Source organism: Ranitomeya imitator, chromosome 1, assembly GCF_032444005.1.
Source record: "Ranitomeya imitator isolate aRanImi1 chromosome 1, aRanImi1.pri, whole genome shotgun sequence".
NCBI lineage: Eukaryota > Metazoa > Chordata > Amphibia > Anura > Dendrobatidae > Ranitomeya > Ranitomeya imitator.
The window spans coordinates 395,907,709-395,926,883 of NC_091282.1; the positions used below are offsets into that span (position 1 = coordinate 395,907,709).

At 45.5% G+C, this 19,175-nt stretch overlaps 1 protein-coding gene across 1 annotated transcript; it reads left to right on the plus strand.

The window, feature by feature from the left end:
* The first annotated feature begins 4,222 nt into the window (after positions 1-4,222).
* On the plus strand, positions 4,223-9,071 carry LOC138674357 (uncharacterized). The gene is made up of 2 exons (XM_069762214.1): positions 4,223-5,266; positions 7,578-9,071. Exons 1-2 carry the CDS (start codon positions 4,526-4,528, stop codon positions 7,590-7,592), a joined length of 756 nt encoding a protein of 251 aa, XP_069618315.1. The 5' UTR covers positions 4,223-4,525; the 3' UTR covers positions 7,593-9,071.
* Positions 9,072-19,175: the final 10,104 nt, after the last annotated feature.

Genomic DNA, 19,175 nt, shown 5'->3' on the forward strand with positions numbered 1-19,175 from the left:
GATGCATTATGCTATATAGAGGACGATGGGGGGTACATTATATTATATAGAGGATTATGAAAGGCTCATAATACTATATGGAGGACTATGGGGGTACATTATATTATATGGAGGACTATGGGTTGTGCATTATAATATATAGAGGATTATGAGGGGTGCATTATACTATATGGAGTATTATGGAGGGGTCCATTATCCTTATGATATGGTTCCCCCATGACTTCAGTAATATGCCCCTGGTGAGCATATTGGTTTATTTTTTATTTTCTATATATTAAAGAAGAGTGGCATAACTGGGGACATACACCAGCATGAGGGATATACAGTGGGGGAAATAAGTATTTAATCCCCAGCTGATTTTGTAAGTTTACCCACTGACAAAGTAGTTAGAAACACGTGTGCACAACCGTATGAGGTGCACGGGTAGGTTCCCAAACCGTAATCAGCAAATAATACAAAACCCGGCACTCAACTTTGTGGTGTGAAGAAACGAAAGATTTATTATCCCATATCAGAAAACGTTTCGGTCCCACAACTGGACCTTCATCAGTAACTGAAATAAGTATGTACATACAATACAGCATAATTAAAAACCATAATTGGGAAAACATAAATAAAACTGTGAACAAAAATAACCAAAGTATATACAACATATGCAACATCCTATGCATATGACTATGGCGAAAATGATGGTGGGTGGATACTGGTGGTATAAGAGAGTGACCTATATCGTGGCACAGTGGTAGTACAGTGGTGGAGTTTTATATACCGTTTACTGGGACAATATATAGATTCAAGTGGCTATATGGCCTGCCTGGGAGGTGGAACATAAATCATAGTGAGAGAGTGGACTGAGGTACTATAAACGAGAAGACAAAAGAAGCAGGAGTGTATGGACACCTACCCGGAGGTAGCTACCAATATAGTATTGGATATCCAGAGAGAAAAGTTACAGCCTAGAAGAAATAGAACATCTATGACGGACCCTGATGGAGTTACATACTGGAGAGACGCTGAAGAGTGTAGCATGTAATTACCTATATGGGTGCTGTCATCGCGGCGTCCACCGCTGAATAGCAAGTGAGGAGAGAGGGCCGTGGGGCTGTTTATATAGTGGCAGAGACTGGGAGGATGCCAGCTGTGAGCATGAGAGCGGTGCTTAACCGCCCAGGAAGTGGGCGGAGTTAGGCAGAAGTGACCTGCCAGGAAGAGCAGGTCACATGGACGGTGGTGTGCGGGCGCCATCTTGGAGGTGGCAGTGCTAAAAAGTAGATAGACTGTGCCTGACCACAGCCGCCAGTGTGCGATACATAGGGCTATAAGGGCGGCTGGAGTTCACATGTCCAGACGCTTACATCGGGTATGAGAGGCTATATGCGCAGCGATTTATACACTACCCGGAAAAAAGACTGTAATGCGCATGTCTGTAACTGCCTGCATTAAGCTGTGTGGAAAAAAAAAAAAAAAGTGCGGCAATAAAAATACTGCAAATAAATGAAAATGAGCCTGTTAAAAATGAAAGAAGGCTAATTAGCAAACGCCAGGCAGGAGTAAATTAACCGCATGTACATGTACCCGAATACAGGGATACTATAATGCCCATCAGGGGCCACGGGAAGGTTGTAGTGCAGTTGTAAGGTTAAAGATGGCAGAGGAGAGGTATGTGTAACCGTCATAGAAAGAGGGTATATATAAACTGAAGCAGATTGGAAAAAAGGTATAAGGACCAAGATGCACCAACATACCGGCAGGCCAATGGTAGAAAGGATGGAAAAATGACAGCCGTCAGAGGAGAGAGCAGTAGTGGAAGTGTTTTGACCGATGACAAGAACAGTACTGAGATGGTGTTGATAACACATAACAATAATAGCTATAACAGGGGGACGTGAGTATCCTGAGCATAGTGATGACAAGTGGGTGGAACTGTGCTCGTGATCCATTATGCCGACAATTCAATATAGACGACTCTAAAAAAACAGAGAAAAGCGAGTTAGTAACAAAGTAGGGTAATATTGATATACATCATATAAACGCCATCAGCTCATAGTCCCGATTCAAGCCTTTCGGAGAGAGGGTTTCCAGAGTATGGATCCAGAAAGCCTCCTTCTTTTTGAGCAAAGTGATTCTATCACCACCCCGCCTTGGGGGTGGTACATGGTCAATGACCTGGTATTTTAATTGGGAAACAGAGTGTCCTTGAGTATGAAAGTGGTATGGGATGGGAAGGAGTAGGTTGCTACAACGGATGGTGGATTTATGTTTTGAAATCCTATCCCTGACCGGTTGTGTAGTTTCCCCTATGTAAAGTAAGCCACACGGGCATTTGATAAGGTACACTACATAGGTGGAGTCGCAGGTGAAGAAGTTCTTGATATGAAATGTTTTGCCAGATCTGGGGTGTTGGAACGTGTTCCCCTTTTGTATGTTATTGCATTGTGCGCAATGAAGGCACGGAAAGGTGCCAGTCTTTGGTCGTGAGAGGAAGATCTGTCGACGTGGGTCCTTAGGCCCAATGTCAGCTTTGACCAGATTGTCCCTTAAGTTGGGGGGTCTCCTAAAGCATGGTAAAAAGGGCTCCTTAAACTACACAACCGGTCAGGGATAGTATATCAAAACATAAATCCACCATCTGTTGTAGCAACCTACTCCTTCCCATCCCATACCACTTTCATACTCAAGGACACTCTGTTTCCCAATTAAAATACCAGGTCATTGACCATGTACCACCCCCAAGGCGGGGTGGTGATAGGATCACTTTGCTCAAAAAGAAGGAGGCTTTCTGGATCCATACTCTGGAAACCCTCTCTCCGAAAGGCTTGAATCGGGACTATGAGCTGATGGCGTTTATATGATGTATATCAATATTACCCTACTTTGTTACTAACTCGCTTTCCTCTGTTTTTTTAGAGTTGTCTATATTGAATTGTCGGCATAATGGATCACGAGCACAGTTCCACCCACTTGTCATCACTATGCTCAGGATACTCACGTCCCCCTGTTATAGCTATTATTGTTATGTGTTATCAACACCATCTCAGTACTGTTCTTGTCATCGGTCAAAACACTTCCACTACTGCTCTCTCCTCTGACGGCTGTCATTTTTCCATCCTTTCTACCATTGGCCTGCCGGTATGTTGGTGCATCTTGGTCCTTGTACCTTTTTTCCAATCTGCTTCAGTTTATATATACCCTCTTTCTATGACGGTTACACATACCTCTCCTCTGCCATCTTTAACCTTACAACTGCACTACAACCTTCCCGTGGCCCCTGATGGGCATTATAGTATCCCTGTATTCGGGTACATGTACATGCGGTTAATTTACTCCTGCCTGGCGTTTGCTAATTAGCCTTCTTTCATTTTTAACAGGCTCATTTTCATTTATTTGCAGTATTTTTATTGCCGCACTTTTTTTTTTTTTTTCTTCCACACAGCTTAATGCAGGCAGTTACAGGCATGCGCATTACAGTCTTTTTTCCGGGTAGTGTATAAATCACTGCGCACATAGCCTCTCATACCCGATGTAAGCGTCTGGACATGCGAACTCCAGCCGCCCTTATAGCCCTATGTATCGCACACTGGCGGCTGTGGTCAGGCACAGTCTATCTACTTTTTAGCACTGCCACCTCCAAGATGGCGCCCGCACACCACCGTCCATGTGACCTGCTCTTCCTGGCAGGTCACTTCTGCCTAACTCCGCCCACTTCCTGGGCGGTTAAGCACCGCTCTCATGCTCACAGCTGGCATCCTCCCAGTCTCTGCCACTATATAAACAGCCCCACGGCCCTCTCTCCTCACTTGCTATTCAGCGGTGGACGCCGCGATGACAGCACCCATATAGGTAATTACATGCTACACTCTTCAGCGTCTCTCCAGTATGTAACTCCATCAGGGTCCGTCATAGATGTTCTATTTCTTCTAGGCTGTAACTTTTCTCTCTGGATATCCAATACTATATTGGTAGCTACCTCCGGGTAGGTGTCCATACACTCCTGCTTCTTTTGTCTTCTCGTTTATAGTACCTCAGTCCACTCTCTCACTATGATTTATGTTCCACCTCCCAGGCAGGCCATATAGCCACTTGAATCTATATATTGTCCCAGTAAACGGTATGTAAAACTCCACCACTGTACTACCACTGTGCCACGACATAGGTCACTCTCTTATACCACTAGTATCCACCCACCATCATTTTCGCCATAGTCATATACATAGGATGTTGCATATGTTGTATATACTTTGGTTATTTTTGTTCACAGTTTTATTTATGTTTTCCCAATTATGGTTTTTAATTATGCTGTATTGTATGTACATACTTATTTCAGTTACTGATGAAGGTCCAGTTGTGGGACCGAAACGTTTTCTGATTTGGGATAATAAATCTTTCGTTTCTTCACACCACAAAGTTGAGTGCCGGGTTTTGTATTATTTGCTGATTACGGTTTGGGAACCTACCCGTGCACCTCATACGGTTGTGCACACGTGTTTCTAACTACGTTGTCTCCCCTTACGTGTGGCACACCTTTATGGCTATGACCTCCAATACTTTTTCATACAATAATGAAGAGTGTTCTTCTATTCTGGCACAGTCCACTCTCTCCTGTGACTTTCTGAAAATACCCCCACGTGAGACACGGGGACGTGACCTTGAACGAGCACTTAGGCACCAAGTCAACATAGAATTGCACTGCGCCACCCTCTCCGAGTACCTCCGTGTTAAGAGGATCCCCAGAGGGCTTCGAGTCCCCCTCCGTCCCACCCTGTTTAGTGACTGTTCTGATTATTGTCTGAGGTTTGAACAGATACTTAATAAATGTTCATTTGATCTGATAACACTCACCCTAGAACATCTTCACAAAGCAATTGATACCAACGCGGCCAAAATCAAAAGTATCGAAACTCAGCTATCTTCCACCGGTACAGCAGAGGAACTGAGCACCTTGAGGACCCAGATCCAGGAGCGGGTTGATCTACATAAAAGGGATACTGAGAACCGCAAACGCAGCAAATTCTCTCGTGACACGATTGACTACGAGACTAATCAAGTATACCGATGGCACGACAACTCGACATCAAGACGCCAACCTGCACGCAACCAGAGATCCTCTACAGACTATTCCACCTCGGGCTCAGACCAAGAGAGGAACGCCCTCCCCTCTACTTCAAGCCTTTTTTTAGGACAGCGACGCCGATTTCCAAAAAGAAAACCCGACGGAGCGCCTCCAAGAAGGGACACCACGGATCAAATGCGGATCACGAGATCCAAGGTACAGAATCATTGGTGGTGAACATTTCTTCTAGATCCCTGGGGGTTGCAGAACTTGGGGTATTACAAAAGGGCTAGTCTTTCTGTCCCTCGTATCAGTGTAAAACATTTGATCTAGAGATGGACTTACAACGCTTTTTTCGTTTACTAAGACTTAAGACCCATTTTGCCTCTTCTCCAATCAACACCCCACCCCCCTGTACCAACCCTATGTCTATTGTGACATTAGGCCTACGGGACAAAAGTTCCTTCCGCCCACCTCAGGGCTCCCACGCTGTGGAGACATTTATTGGCTTCGTCCAAGAGTCGTTCCACACTACGCGACGATATTGAAAAAGGTAGACTACACTATCCATCTAATCTCTCTGCTACGGAATATCAGGCATTAGTCACACTACAGAAAGACCCCAACCTCATCATAAAACCAGCAGACAAGGGTGGCGCGCTTGTCATAATGGACAAGGCACAATACATAGCGGAGATCCATCGCCAGCTTAATGATACCTCTATTTATGACCGACTCTCGAGAGATCCCTCTACAGAGATTAGGGGTAAAATTGATAGCATCATCACCAAATACTCACACCTAGGGATCATTGATCCTAAGACAAGTGATTTTCTGAGAAAGAAGAACCCCATCACACCGGTATTTTATACCTTACCAAAAATACACAAAAATCTGTCTAATGCCCCGGGCAGGCCAATTGTGGCCTCCACAGATTCAATCATTTCCCCACTATCACGATACCTGGAAAAAATCCTCACACCTATTACTCAGAGATCAGCATCATTCATCTTGGACACTGGGGATTTTTTACAATGTATCAGGGATCTACATAGGGTACCTCCAAACACCCTCCTGGTAACTTTAGACGTTAAGGACTTGTACACGTCCATTCCGCATCTGAACGGCATTAATTCGGTACACCAGTCCCTCACCGCCGCAGGCCTTGATACGGACCAGATCAATCTTTGTATTGAATTACTGACAACGGTACTCTATAATAACTTTTTTCTCTTCCAGGATTCCTTTTACTTGCAGAGACGGGGGACCGCAATGGGCTCCAATGTAGCGCCCCCGTACGCTAACACGTACATGGCATTATTCAAGACGTCCGTCATCTACAAACATCCTTTGTTTATTCACAACGTTTCCGTGTGGAAACGATACATAGATGATGTTTTTTGCCTATGGGGGGGCTCATTGGAGTCCTTGCAGGAGTTCTTCCTTTTCCTCAATGATGCCTGGCCAGGCATCAAATTCACTATCAGTCATGACCAGAACGCCATTAATTTTCTAGACACTACGGTGCTCAAAGATTCAGCGGGCCTACTTACTACTGATCTATACTCTAAGCCAACGGACAGGAATAGCTTGCTACACTACCAGAGCTTCCACCCACCATCCACGAAACGCTCGATTCCTATATCACAATACCAACGGGTCAAACGCATAGTCCCGGATCCAATACTCTGTGAGGAACGTCTCCAGGGTATGACCACGAAATTTCTTAAGAGGGGTTATCCCTCGGTAATACTGGCACGGTCTAGGGACCCTCCACCCCAAATAGCCAGGAGGAACACAGAAAAACGCATTCCCTTCGTGCATGCATATCACCCCTTCTCCTTCATTCTTCACAAAACCATCAGGAGACACTGGCATCTCCTTTCTACAGCCCACCCTGACATACCAGAATTTAAGGAGCCCTTTTTACCATGCTTTAGGAGACCCCCCAACTTAAGGGACAATCTGGTCAAAGCTGACATTGGGCCTAAGGACCCACGTCGACAGATCTTCCTCTCACGACCAAAGACTGGCACCTTTCCGTGCCTTCATTGCGCACAATGCAATAACATACAAAAGGGGAACACGTTCCAACACCCCAGATCTGGCAAAACATTTCATATCAAGAACTTCTTCACCTGCGACTCCACCTATGTAGTGTACCTTATCAAATGCCCGTGTGGCTTACTTTACATAGGGGAAACTACACAACCGGTCAGGGATAGGATTTCAAAACATAAATCCACCATCCGTTGTAGCAACCTACTCCTTCCCATCCCATACCACTTTCATACTCAAGGACACTCTGTTTCCCAATTAAAATACCAGGTCATTGACCATGTACCACCCCCAAGGCGGGATGGTGATAGAATCACTTTGCTCAAAAAGAAGGAGGCTTTCTGGATCCATACTCTGGAAACCCTCTCTCCGAAAGGCTTGAATCGGGACTATGAGCTGATGGCGTTTATATGATGTATATCAATATTACCCTACTTTGTTACTAACTCGCTTTTCTCTGTTTTTTAAGAGTCGTCTATATTGAATTGTTGGCATAATGGATCACGAGCACAGTTCCACCCACTTGTCATCACTATGCTCAGGATACTCACGTCCCCCTGTTATAGCTATTATTGTTATGTGTTATCAACACCATCTCAGTACTGTTCTTGTCATCGGTCAAAACACTTCCACTACTGCTCTCTCCTCTGACGGCTGTCATTTTTCCATCCTTTCTACCATTGGCCTGCCGGTATGTTGGTGCATCTTGGTCCTTATACCTTTTTTCCAATCTGCTTCAGTTTATATATACCCTCTTTCTATGACGGTTACACATACCTCTCCTCTGCCATCTTTAACCTTACAACTGCACTACAACCTTCCCGTGGCCCCTGATGGGCATTATAGTATCCCTGTATTCGGGTACATGTACATGCGGTTAATTTACTCCTGCCTGGCGTTTGCTAATTAGCCTTCTTTCATTTTTAACAGGCTCATTTTCATTTATTTGCAGTATTTTTATTGCCGCACTTTTTTTTTTTTTTCCACACAGCTTAATGCAGGCAGTTACAGACATGCGCATTACAGTCTTTTTTTCCGGGTAGTGTATAAATCGCTGCGCACATAGCCTCTCATACCCGATGTAAGCATCTGGACATGCGAACTCCAGCCGCCCTTATAGCCCTATGTATCGCACACTGGCGGCTGTGGTCAGGCACAGTCTATCTACTTTTTAGCACTGCCACCTCCAAGATGGCGCCTGCACACCACCGTCCATGTGACCTGCTCTTCCTGGCAGGTCACTTCTGCCTAACTCCGCCCACTTCCTGGGCGGTTAAGCACCGCTCTCATGCTCACAGCTGGCATCCTCCCAGTCTCTGCCACTATATAAACAGCCCCACGCCCCTCTCTCCTCACCTGCTAATCAGTGGTGGACGCCGCGATGACAGCACCCATATAGGTAATTACATGCTACACTCTTCAGCGTCTCTCCAGTATGTAACTCCATCACGGTCCGTCATAGATGTTCTATTTCTTCTAGGCTGTAACTTTTCTCTCTGGATATCCAATACTATATTGGTAGCTACCTCCGGGTAGGTGTCCATACACTCCTGCTTCTTTTGTCTTCTCGTTTATAGTACCTCAGTCCACTCTCTCACTATGATTTATGTTCCACCTCCCAGGCAGGCCATATAGCCACTTGAATCTATATATTGTCCCAGTAAACGGTATGTAAAACTCCACCACTGTACTACCACTGTGCCACGACATAGGTCACTCTCTTATACCACTAGTATCCACCCACCATCATTTTCGCCATAGTCATATGCATAGGATGTTGCATATGTTGTATATACTTTGGTTATTTTTGTTCACAGTTTTATTTATGTTTTCCCAATTATGGTTTTTAATTATGCTGTATTGTATGTACATACTTATTTCAGTTACTGATGAAGGTCCAGTTGTGGGACCAAAACGTTTTCTGATTTGGGATAATAAATCTTTCGTTTCTTCACACCACAAAGTTGAGTGCCGGGTTTTGTATTATTTACCCACTGACAAAGACATGAACAGTCTATAATTTCAAAGGTAGGCTAATTTTAACATTGAGAGAATATCAAAAATAAAATCTAGAAAATCACATTGTATAAATTATATAAATTTATTTGCATTTTGCAGTGAGAAGTAAGTATTTGATCGCTCTGGCAAGCAAGACTTAATACTAGGTGGCAAAACCCTTGTTGGCAAGCACAGCAGTCAGACGTTTTTTGTAGGTGATGATGATGTTTGCACACATGTCGGAGGAATTTTGGTCCACTCCTCTTTGCAGATCATCTCTAAATCATTAAGATTTTGAAACTGTCGCTTGGCAACTTGGAGCTTCAACTCACTCCATAAATTTCTATGGGATTAAGGGCTGGAGACTGGCTAGGCCACTCCATGACCTTAATGTGCTTCTTTTTGAGTCACTCCTTTGTTGCCTTGGCTGAATGTTTTGGGTCATTGTCTTGCTGGAACACCCAGCCTGGACCCATTTTTAACCCCTTTACCCCTGAGGGTGGTTCACATGTTAATGACCAGGCCAAGTTTTACAGTTCTGACCACTGTCCCTTTATGAGGTAATAACACTGGAACACTTCCATGGATACCGGTGATTCTGACATTGTTTTTTTACTGACATATTGTACTTCATGGTAGTGGTAAAAAGTATTTGATATAACTTGCGATTATTTGTGAAAAAATGGAAATTTGGCAAAAATTTAGAAAATTTTGCAATTTTCCAACTTTGAATTTTCATGCCCTTAAATCAGAGATGTGTCACACAAAATACTTAATAATTAACATTTCCTACATGTCTACTTTACATCAGCACAATTTTAGAACTAACATTTTTTTTGTTAGGAAGTTTTAAGGGTTAAAAGTTAACCCCTCTGTGACCTTAGACGTACTATCCCGTCGAGGTGCCCTGGGCTTATCTGACCCTGGACGGGATAGTATGTCATAGCAATCGGCAGCGCTCACGGGGGGAGCGCCGCCGATCGCGGCCGGGTGTCAGCTGCTTATCGCAGCTGACATCCGGCACTATGTGCCAGGAGCGGTCACGGACCGCCCCCGGCACATTAACCCCCACCACACCGCGATCAAAGATGATCGCGATGTGCCGGCGGTACAGGGAAGCACCGCGCAGGGAGGGGGCTCCCTGCGGGCTTCCCTGAGCCCCCCGCAGCAATGCGATGTGATCGCGTTGCTGCGAGGGTCTTACCTCCCTCCCTGCTCCAGGCCCGGATCCAAGATGGCCGCGGATCCGGGTCCTGCAGGGAGGGAGGTGGCTTCACAGAGCCTGCTCAGAGCAGGCACTGTGAAGCCTGCTGTGCTGCAAGTCAGATCGGTGATCTGACAGAGTGCTGTGCAAACTGTCAGATCATCGATCTGTGATGTCCCCCCTGGCGCAAAGTAAAAAAGTTTAAAAAAAATTTCCAAATGTGTAAAAAAAAATTTAAAAAAATATTCCTAAATAATGAAAAAATATATATATATTATTCCCATAAATACATTTCTTCATCTAAATAAAAAAAACAAAACAATAGAAGTACACATATTTAGTATCGCCGCGTCCGTAACGACCCGACCTATAAAACTGGCCCACTAGTTAACCCCTTCAGTAAACACCGTAAGAAAAAAAAAAACGAGGCAAAAAACAACGCTTTATTATCATACCACCGAACAAAAATTGGAATAACACGCGATCAAAAAGACAGATATAACTAACCATGGTACCGCTGAAAACGTCATCTTGTCCCACAAAAAACGAGCCGCCATACAGCATCAGCCAAAAAATTAAAGTTATAGTCCTGAGTATAAAGCGATGCAAAAATAATTATTTTTTCTGTAAAATAGTTTTTATCGTATAAAAGCGCCAAAACATAAAAAAATGATATAAATGAGGTATCGCTGTAATCATACTGACCCGAAGAATAAAACTGCTTTATCAATTTTACCAAACGCGGAACGGTATAAACGCCTCCCCCAAAAGAAATTCATGAATAGCTGGTTTTTGGTCATTCTGCCTCACAAACATCGGAATAAAAAGCGATCAAAAAATGTCACGTGCCCGAAAATGTTACCAATAAAAACGTCAACTCGTCCTGCAAAAAACAAGACCTCACATGACTCTGTGGACCAAAATATGGAAAAATTATAGCTCTCAAAATGTGGTAACGCAAAAAATATTTTTTGCAATAAAAAGCGTCTTTCAGTGTGTCACGGCTGCCAATCATAAAAATCCGCTAAAAAACTTGCTATAAAAGTAAATCAAACCCCCCTTCATCACCCCCTTAGTTATGGAAAAATAAAAAAAATGTATTTATTTCCATTTTCCCATTAGGGCTAGGGTTAGGGCTAGAGTTAGGGCTAGGGTTAGGGCTAGGGTTAGGGTTGGGGCTACAGTTAGGGTTGGGGCTAAAGTTAGGGTTAGGGTTTAGATTACATTTACAGTTGGGAATAGGGTTGGGATTAGGGTTAGGGGTGTGTCTGGGTTAGAGGTGTGGTTAGGGTTACCGTTGGAATTAGGGTTAGGGGTGTGTTTGGATTAGGGTTTCAGTTATAATTGGGGGGTTTCCACTATTTAGGCACATCAGGGGCTCTCCAAACACGACATGGCATCCGATCTCAATTCCAGCCAATTCTGCGTTGAAAAAGTAAAACAGTGCTCCTTCCCTTCCAAGCTCTCCAGTGTGCCCAAACAGGGGTTTACCCCAACATATGCGGTATCAGCGTACTCAGGACAAATAGGACAACAACTTTTGTGGTCCAATTTCTCCTGTTACCCTTGGGAAAATACAAAACTGGGGGCTAAAAAATAATTTTTGTGGGAAAACAAAAAGATTTTTTATTTTCACGGCTCTGCGTTATAAACTGTAGTGAAACACTTGGGGGTTCAAAGTTCTCACAACACATCTAGATAAGTTCATTGAGGGGTCTAGTTTCCAATATGGGGTCACTTGTGGGGGGTTTCTACTGTTTAGGTACATTAGGGGCTCTGCAAACGCAATGTGACGCCTGCAGACCAATCCATCTAAGTCTGCATTCCAAATTATGCTCCTTCCCTTCCGAGCCCTCCCATGCGCCCAAACGGTGGTTCCCCCCCACATATCGGGTATCAGCGTACTCAGGACAAATTGGACAACAACTTTTGGGGTCCAATTTCTCCTGTTACCCTAGGGAAAATACAAAACTGGGGGCTAAAAAATAATTTTTGTGGGAAAAAACTTTTGTTTTATTTTTATGTCTCTGCATTATAAACTTCTGTGAAGCCCTTGGTGGGTCAAAGTGCTCACCACACATCCAGATAAGTTCCTTAGGGGGTCTACTTTCCAAAATGGTGTCACTTGTGGGGGGTTTCAATGTTTAGGCACATCAGTGGCTCTCCAAATGCAACATGGCGTCCCATCTCAATTCCTGTCAATTTTGGCATGAAAAGTCAAACGGTGCTCCTTCCCTTCCGAGCTCTACCATGTGCCCAAACAGTGGTTTACCCCCACATATGGGGTATCAGCGTACTTAGGACAAATTGTACAACAAGTATTGAGGTCCAATTTCTTCTCTAACCCTTGGAAAAATAAAAAAATTGGGGGCAAAAATATAATTTTTGTGAAAAAATATGATTTTTTATTTTTACGGTTCTGCATTATAAACTTCTGTGAAGCCCTTGGTGGGTCAAAGTGCTCACCACACCTCTAGATAAGTTCCTTAGGGGGTCTACTTTCCAAAATGGTGTCACTTGTGGGGGGTTTCAATGTTTAGGCACATTAGTGGCTCTCCAAACGCAACATGGCGTCCCATCTCAATTCCTGTCAATTTTGCATTGAAAAGTCAAACGGTGCTCCTTCCCTTCCGAACTCTCCCATGCGCCCAAACAGTGGTTTACTGCCACATATGGGGTATCAGCGTACTCAGGACAAATTGCACAACAACTTTTGAGGTCCAATTTCTTCTCTTACCCTTGGAAAAATAAAAAATTGGGGGCAAAAATATAATTTTTGTGAAAAAATATGATTTTTTATTTTTATGGTTCTGCATTATAAACTTCTGTGAAGTGCTCACCACACCTCTAGATAAGTTCCTTAGGGGGTCTACTTTCCAAAATGGTGTCACTTGTGGGGGGTTTCAATGTTTAGGCACATCAGTGGCTCTCCAAACGCAACATGGCGTCCCATCTCAATTCCTGTCAATTTTGCATTGAAAAGTCAAACGGCGCTCCTTCCCTTCCGAGCTCTCCCATGCGCCCAAACAGTGGTTTACTGTCACATATGGGGTATCGGCATACTCAGGACAAATTGGACAACAACTTTTGGGGTCCATTTTCTCCCGTTACCCTTGGTAAAATAAAACAAATTGGAGCTGAAGTAAATTTTTTGTGAAAAAAAGTTAAATGTTCATTTTTATTTAAACATTCCAAAAATTCCTATTAAACACCTGAAGGGTTAATAAACTTCTTGAATGTGGTTTTGAGCACCTTGAGGGGTGCAGTTTTTAGAATGGTGTCACACTTGGGTATTTTCTATCATTTAGACCCCTCAAAATGACTTCAAATGAGATGTGGTCCCTAAAAAAGAAATGGTGTTGTAAAAATGAGAAATTGCTGGTCAACTTTTAACCCTTATAACTCCCTAACAAAAAAAAAATTTGGTTCCAAAATTATGCTGATGTAAAGTAGACATGTGGGAAATGTTACTTATTAAGTATTTTGTGTGACATATCTCTGTGATTTAATTGCATAAAAATTCAATGTTTTAAAATTGCGAAATTTTCATAATTTTTGCCAAATTTCCATTTTTTTCACAAATAAACGCAGGTACTATCAAATAAATTTTACCACTATCATGAAGTACAATATGTCACGAGAAAACAAAGTCAGAATCACCAGGATCCGTTGAAGCGTTCCAGAGTTATAACCTCACAAAGGGACAGTGGTCAGAATTGTAAAAATTGGCCTGGTCATTGACGTGCAAACCACCCTTGGGGGTAAAGGGGTTAAACAGCGACTTCTCATTTTTACAACACCATTTTTTTTAAGGGACTACCTCACATTTTAAGTCACTTTGAGGGGTCTATATGATAGAAAATACCCTCAAGGTGCTCAAAACCACATTCAAGATGTTTATCAACCTTTCAGGTGCTTCACAGGAATTTTTGGAATGTTTAAAAAAAAAAATGAACATTTAACTCTTTTTCACAAAAAATTGAATTCAGACCAATTTTTTATATTTTACAAAGGGTAACAGGAGAAATTGGACCCCAAAAGTTGTGCAATTCGTCCTGAGTACGCTTATGCCCAATATGTGCAGGTAAACTACTGTTTGGGCAAACTCAGGACAAATTTGCTCTGCTGAACGTCATCTGTTTAGGTGATAAAGCTCACAATACAACCGAATAGTTGAGAGTTCTACCCCTTAGCAATCCACTACCTCTTGTTGCCTGTTTTCTTGCTACGGATCCATCCCTCTCTGCACTGGTGTGCTCTCTAGGCCACCGTGCCAGGTTGGAGCACAAGCCACCTCATCCACCACATCGGCTTCCAGTTTCTCAGTCTGACCCTCCTTCTGAGCTGCGATTTGAGGCTGACCTGATGGCAACTTGATGGCAACTGTGCCTCATGATTATCCTCCACTTCCTCAGACATCAATTGACCTTCCCCAATGTGCCTTTCTCCTGGCCAAGTGCAGCGCCCCAGAGATCGGGTCGTTGCAGTATGACACTCTGCTTTTAAGGGGAGTGATGGTACGTCTGATGGCACTGAATGAATTCTCCTGAGTCCTGACCAGGTATCACCAGAACACTTTACACTTCACACTCCGGCCACTAGGGGGAGCAAAAGGCTTTATTTATTGGGCGACTCCTCACACTGGTAAAACTAGGGGTTGGGGAGGAAGTTAGTCAGAAGCTGACTGGGTTGGATTCAGGCAACATCCCGTGGCAGGGGGTGTTGCAGGGAAAAGACACAGGGGGTCCCTGTCAGGCGTGGGAACCTGGCAGGTGCCTAGCGAACAGAACGTAACGGAACCGCGCCTGCACTACCTTGCGGCGGTATCCTAAGAAAGACACGAAGGGAAGGATATTGTGGAACAGTGTAAACGAGATCGAGCACAAAGGAGAGCCAGTAGGAGTCGTGTCATGAGACCGAGGCAACATCCTACTGAGGCGCGTGGCCGGAACACCGCGGGAGTAACTGACTCTAGGCCTTCGAACTCCGCAGGACAGTTAATTATAGGTTGGCTGTCTACCTTAAATTTCCTAAGAAGACATAGGGGCAACAGTGGGAGAGGGGCGTCTCTAGGGTCCCGGAAGACCTCCAGGCCTTTCCGTCATACGGGTGCATCCTAGCCAAAACATACTGGGGGGACGAGAAACTAGCAACATCTGGAACTAAAGAAAGAGAAAGCTGTAGAGAACGACGAACGAGAACAGCAGTTCTGAGGACTATTCCGAATGCTCAGCAGGGTAGGACTACAACACACAGGCGCTAGTGGTAGGCAACGATTTCCATCTGCGAGGGAAATTCTGGAAGTGCCCATCGGACCGGTCGGTCTCAGCTAGCCCTGTTAAGCGTACTCTGGATTGAGGATCCTGAAGTCTACAGTAAAGAGACTGCAACCCTGTGTCCTCATTGACTGCACCCTACACCATTACCATCCACCTTACTGGGAAGCCCTGGGGACATACCATCCAGCTGCCATTCCATCACCCCAGCGGACTCCACAGCAGCGTCGGTCACCCTGACCGAACACCACAGGTGGCGTCACGAACCCCTGACAAACTGCACCACCTTTATTGGACGCCCCTTAGCAGGGTCGCGGCCCGGGTCTAGCCACCGTGACAGCCTCAGAACTGAACCAGAGAGGCCCGGTACCGAGAACTCATGGCCCTGTGTCTGGGGGCGATCCAACTTGGCGTCACGAACAGGATCGTACTTAAGCCTGAGAAGCAGGTCATGTGTGCCTTGGAATTGTGATTGAAACGTGTTGGACTGTGAGTCATTGCAAAGACTGTGTATTGCTATCTGCCGCAAGATTCCCGCCCAAAACTGGCGCCATTATAGCGCCACGAGGAGCGCAAGAGAAGAAAAAGGGCGTGGAAGTGGGCATGAGTAAGCTGGAGAGCGCGAAAGATAATGGCCGCCCAGTCTAAGCATTGCTGTATCCTGAGGGCATGTCTGTCAGCGGCTGAGGTCCGCCTTCTCATTCTCCATGGAGGGTGGAGACAATGGAGACTGGACCACCCTTGGAAAAGAGCCCAGGAAGAATACCCAGAGGAGGAGACAAAGATGGCGACGTCCAGGCCACCGCATGGCGACAACCCGGCCAGGCAGAGACATGCACCCCCTGCAGCGACCTCAGAGTCATCACCGCTGCAGAGACTTCCCATCGCGGAGCAGCCGGAGGGAAAACCCGGCGGATGTATGCCCGACATGGGATGGCTGCGGCCGAGTCCCGGCAGCTGGCACGCTGCCTGAAGGCCCAAGCTCGTGTGAGTTCCCGATTGGGCCGCCCGACAGAGATTCGCCTGTCGCCCATGTCTCCTCCTTTACCCGTTCTGGCCACGGCGGACCCCCGAACCCGGCCAGGGGATCGTGTACCGCAGGGGTCGGATCTGAAGATCTTGATGGTGACGGAGCATCAGCGATGCCTGGTGGCGGCCCGGAGGAAGCAGCCTCAACCCGTGACCGTAGTCGACCTCACGGAGGAAGTGGAGGTCTCGCCGTCACACTGGGGAGTGGTGGTCCTTTTTGATCCCAGGGAGGAAAGAGGAGCTATCCAGGAGATCGGAGAGTCCGTGCGAGTCCATTTCAACCGGAGCGAGGTGGAGCCGTGTTATGGGACGGTCGAAGATCGCGACCTAAGACCTGGAGATGCGGTAACTTATACCCGATGGTCGAGGGGGACCGGCTGGACGGCCAGGGGCGTTCAGCGGTGCACAGTCCTTCAAGTCGCAGCTGGGACTCCGGCGGGTGAGGTTCCCGCTGCGGATCGCCTGGCTGACCAGGCCCCGCGTGCGACTGTGGATCCCACCCGTGCTCAACGGAGAGGAGTGGTCTGCGAGGTAAGACCACAACCTTCACAGAACTAAACCTCGAAAACCCGAATATGTAAATAGTTAACTGTTTCCTGCTTCTGCTGCTGCTTTAAACCCGACCAGGGTTATTTCGTAAAGGGGTCCCTTTGTTTACCCGGGATCCCTATTGTTTATAGTTCTTTTTCTACTTTTGCACAGAGTTATTATTGTTCCAAAGACTGCCGGATCATGGACGGTGAATGATTCAAAACTGTTTTTGTATATAGTTTGCACCTTCTTAAAGGTGCTCCCTACTGCTTTTACAAGCGAAAGAAGACTTTGCGAAGATAATGCTTCTGGACATGACGCAGAAGGTCTTGCTTTCAGTGGACTTGCAGACAGTGCAGATTTTCTCTCTATCTCCTAGAGCAGGGGTCCCCAACTCCAGTCCTCAAGGCCCACCAACATGTCATGTTTTCAGGATTTCCTTAGTCTTGCCCAGGTAATAATTACGTCACCTGTGCAATGCAAAGGAAATCCTGAAAACATGACCTGTTGGTGGGCCTTGAGGACTGGAGTTGAGGACCCCTGTCCTAGAGACTTAGGTCCCTCTTAAAGGGAATGTTTACATGATTGCTTTAATGAAAGTTGAAATGTTAATTGTTATGATCTGGTGGTTTAGGAGCAACATGGGACGAGCTCTGAAGGAGGTGGTACCTGTACTGACCGCAGTCCCTAAGCTCGACACAACACTGGAAGTAGCCGTGGGATCCTCCTGTCACTCCCTAGGCACCTCGTCACAGCCTGAGAATTAACTACCCCTAAAGATAGAAACAGGAAAACTATCTTGCCTCAGAGAAAATCCCCAAAGGATAGATAGCCCCCCACAAGTAATAACTGTGAGTGGAGAGGGAAAAGACATACGTAGAATGAAACCAGGATGTAGCACAGGAGGCCAGTCTAGCTAGATAGATAGGACAGGACGGAATACTGTGCGGTCAGTATAAAAAACTACAAAAATCCACACAGAGTTTACAAAAATCTCCACACCTGACTAAAGGTGTGGAGGGTAAATCTGCTTCCCAGAGCTTCCAGCTTAACTGAATTAATCCATACTGACACGCTGGACAAAACATAGAATGCACAGAACGAATAAGTCCACAACATGTGGACAGAAAAGAGCAAAGAAGGGACTTATCTTTGCTGAACTGGTCAGGATATCAGGGAAATCAAAGAGAGATGTGAATCCAACCAGGAACCATTGACAAGTGGCACTGATGAAGGGAAGAGCCAGGCATAAATAGCCGAGCAGAAAGACAATCAGTGGAAGCAGCTGCAGACTGCTAAATCCAAGGAGCAGCCATTCCACTTAAAACCACCGGAGGGAGCCCAAGAGCAGAACTCACAAAAGTGCCACTTACAACCACCGGAGGGAGCCCAAGAGCGGAATTCACAACAGTACCCCCCCCTTGAGGAGGGGTCACCAAACCCTCACCAGAGCCCCCAGGCCGATCAGGACGAGCCAATTGAAAAGCAAGAACCAATCGGCGGCATGGACATCGGAGGCAACAACCCAAGAATTATCCTCCTGGCCATAACCCTTCCACTTGACAAGATACTGAAGCCTCCGCCTCGAAAAACGAGAATCCAAAATTTTCTCAACCTCATATTCCAACTCTCCCTCAACCAACACTGGGGCAGGAGGATCAACCGAGGGAACAACGGGCACCACATATCTCCGCAACAAAGATCTATGGAAAATATTATGAATGGCAAAAGAGGCTGGAAGAGCCAAACGAAATGACAGGATTGATAATTTCAGAAATTTTATAAGGACCAATAAACCGAGGCTTAAACTTAGGGGAAGAAACCTTCATAGGAACATGACGAGAAGACAACCAAACCAAATCCCCCACACGAAGCCGGGGACCAACACACCGACGGCGGTTAGCAATACGTTGAGCCTTTTCCTGAGACAACGTCAAATTGTCCACCACATGAGTCCAAATCTGCTGCAGCCTGTCCACCACAGAATCCACACCAGGACAATCAGAAGGCTCAACCTGCCCCGAAGAAA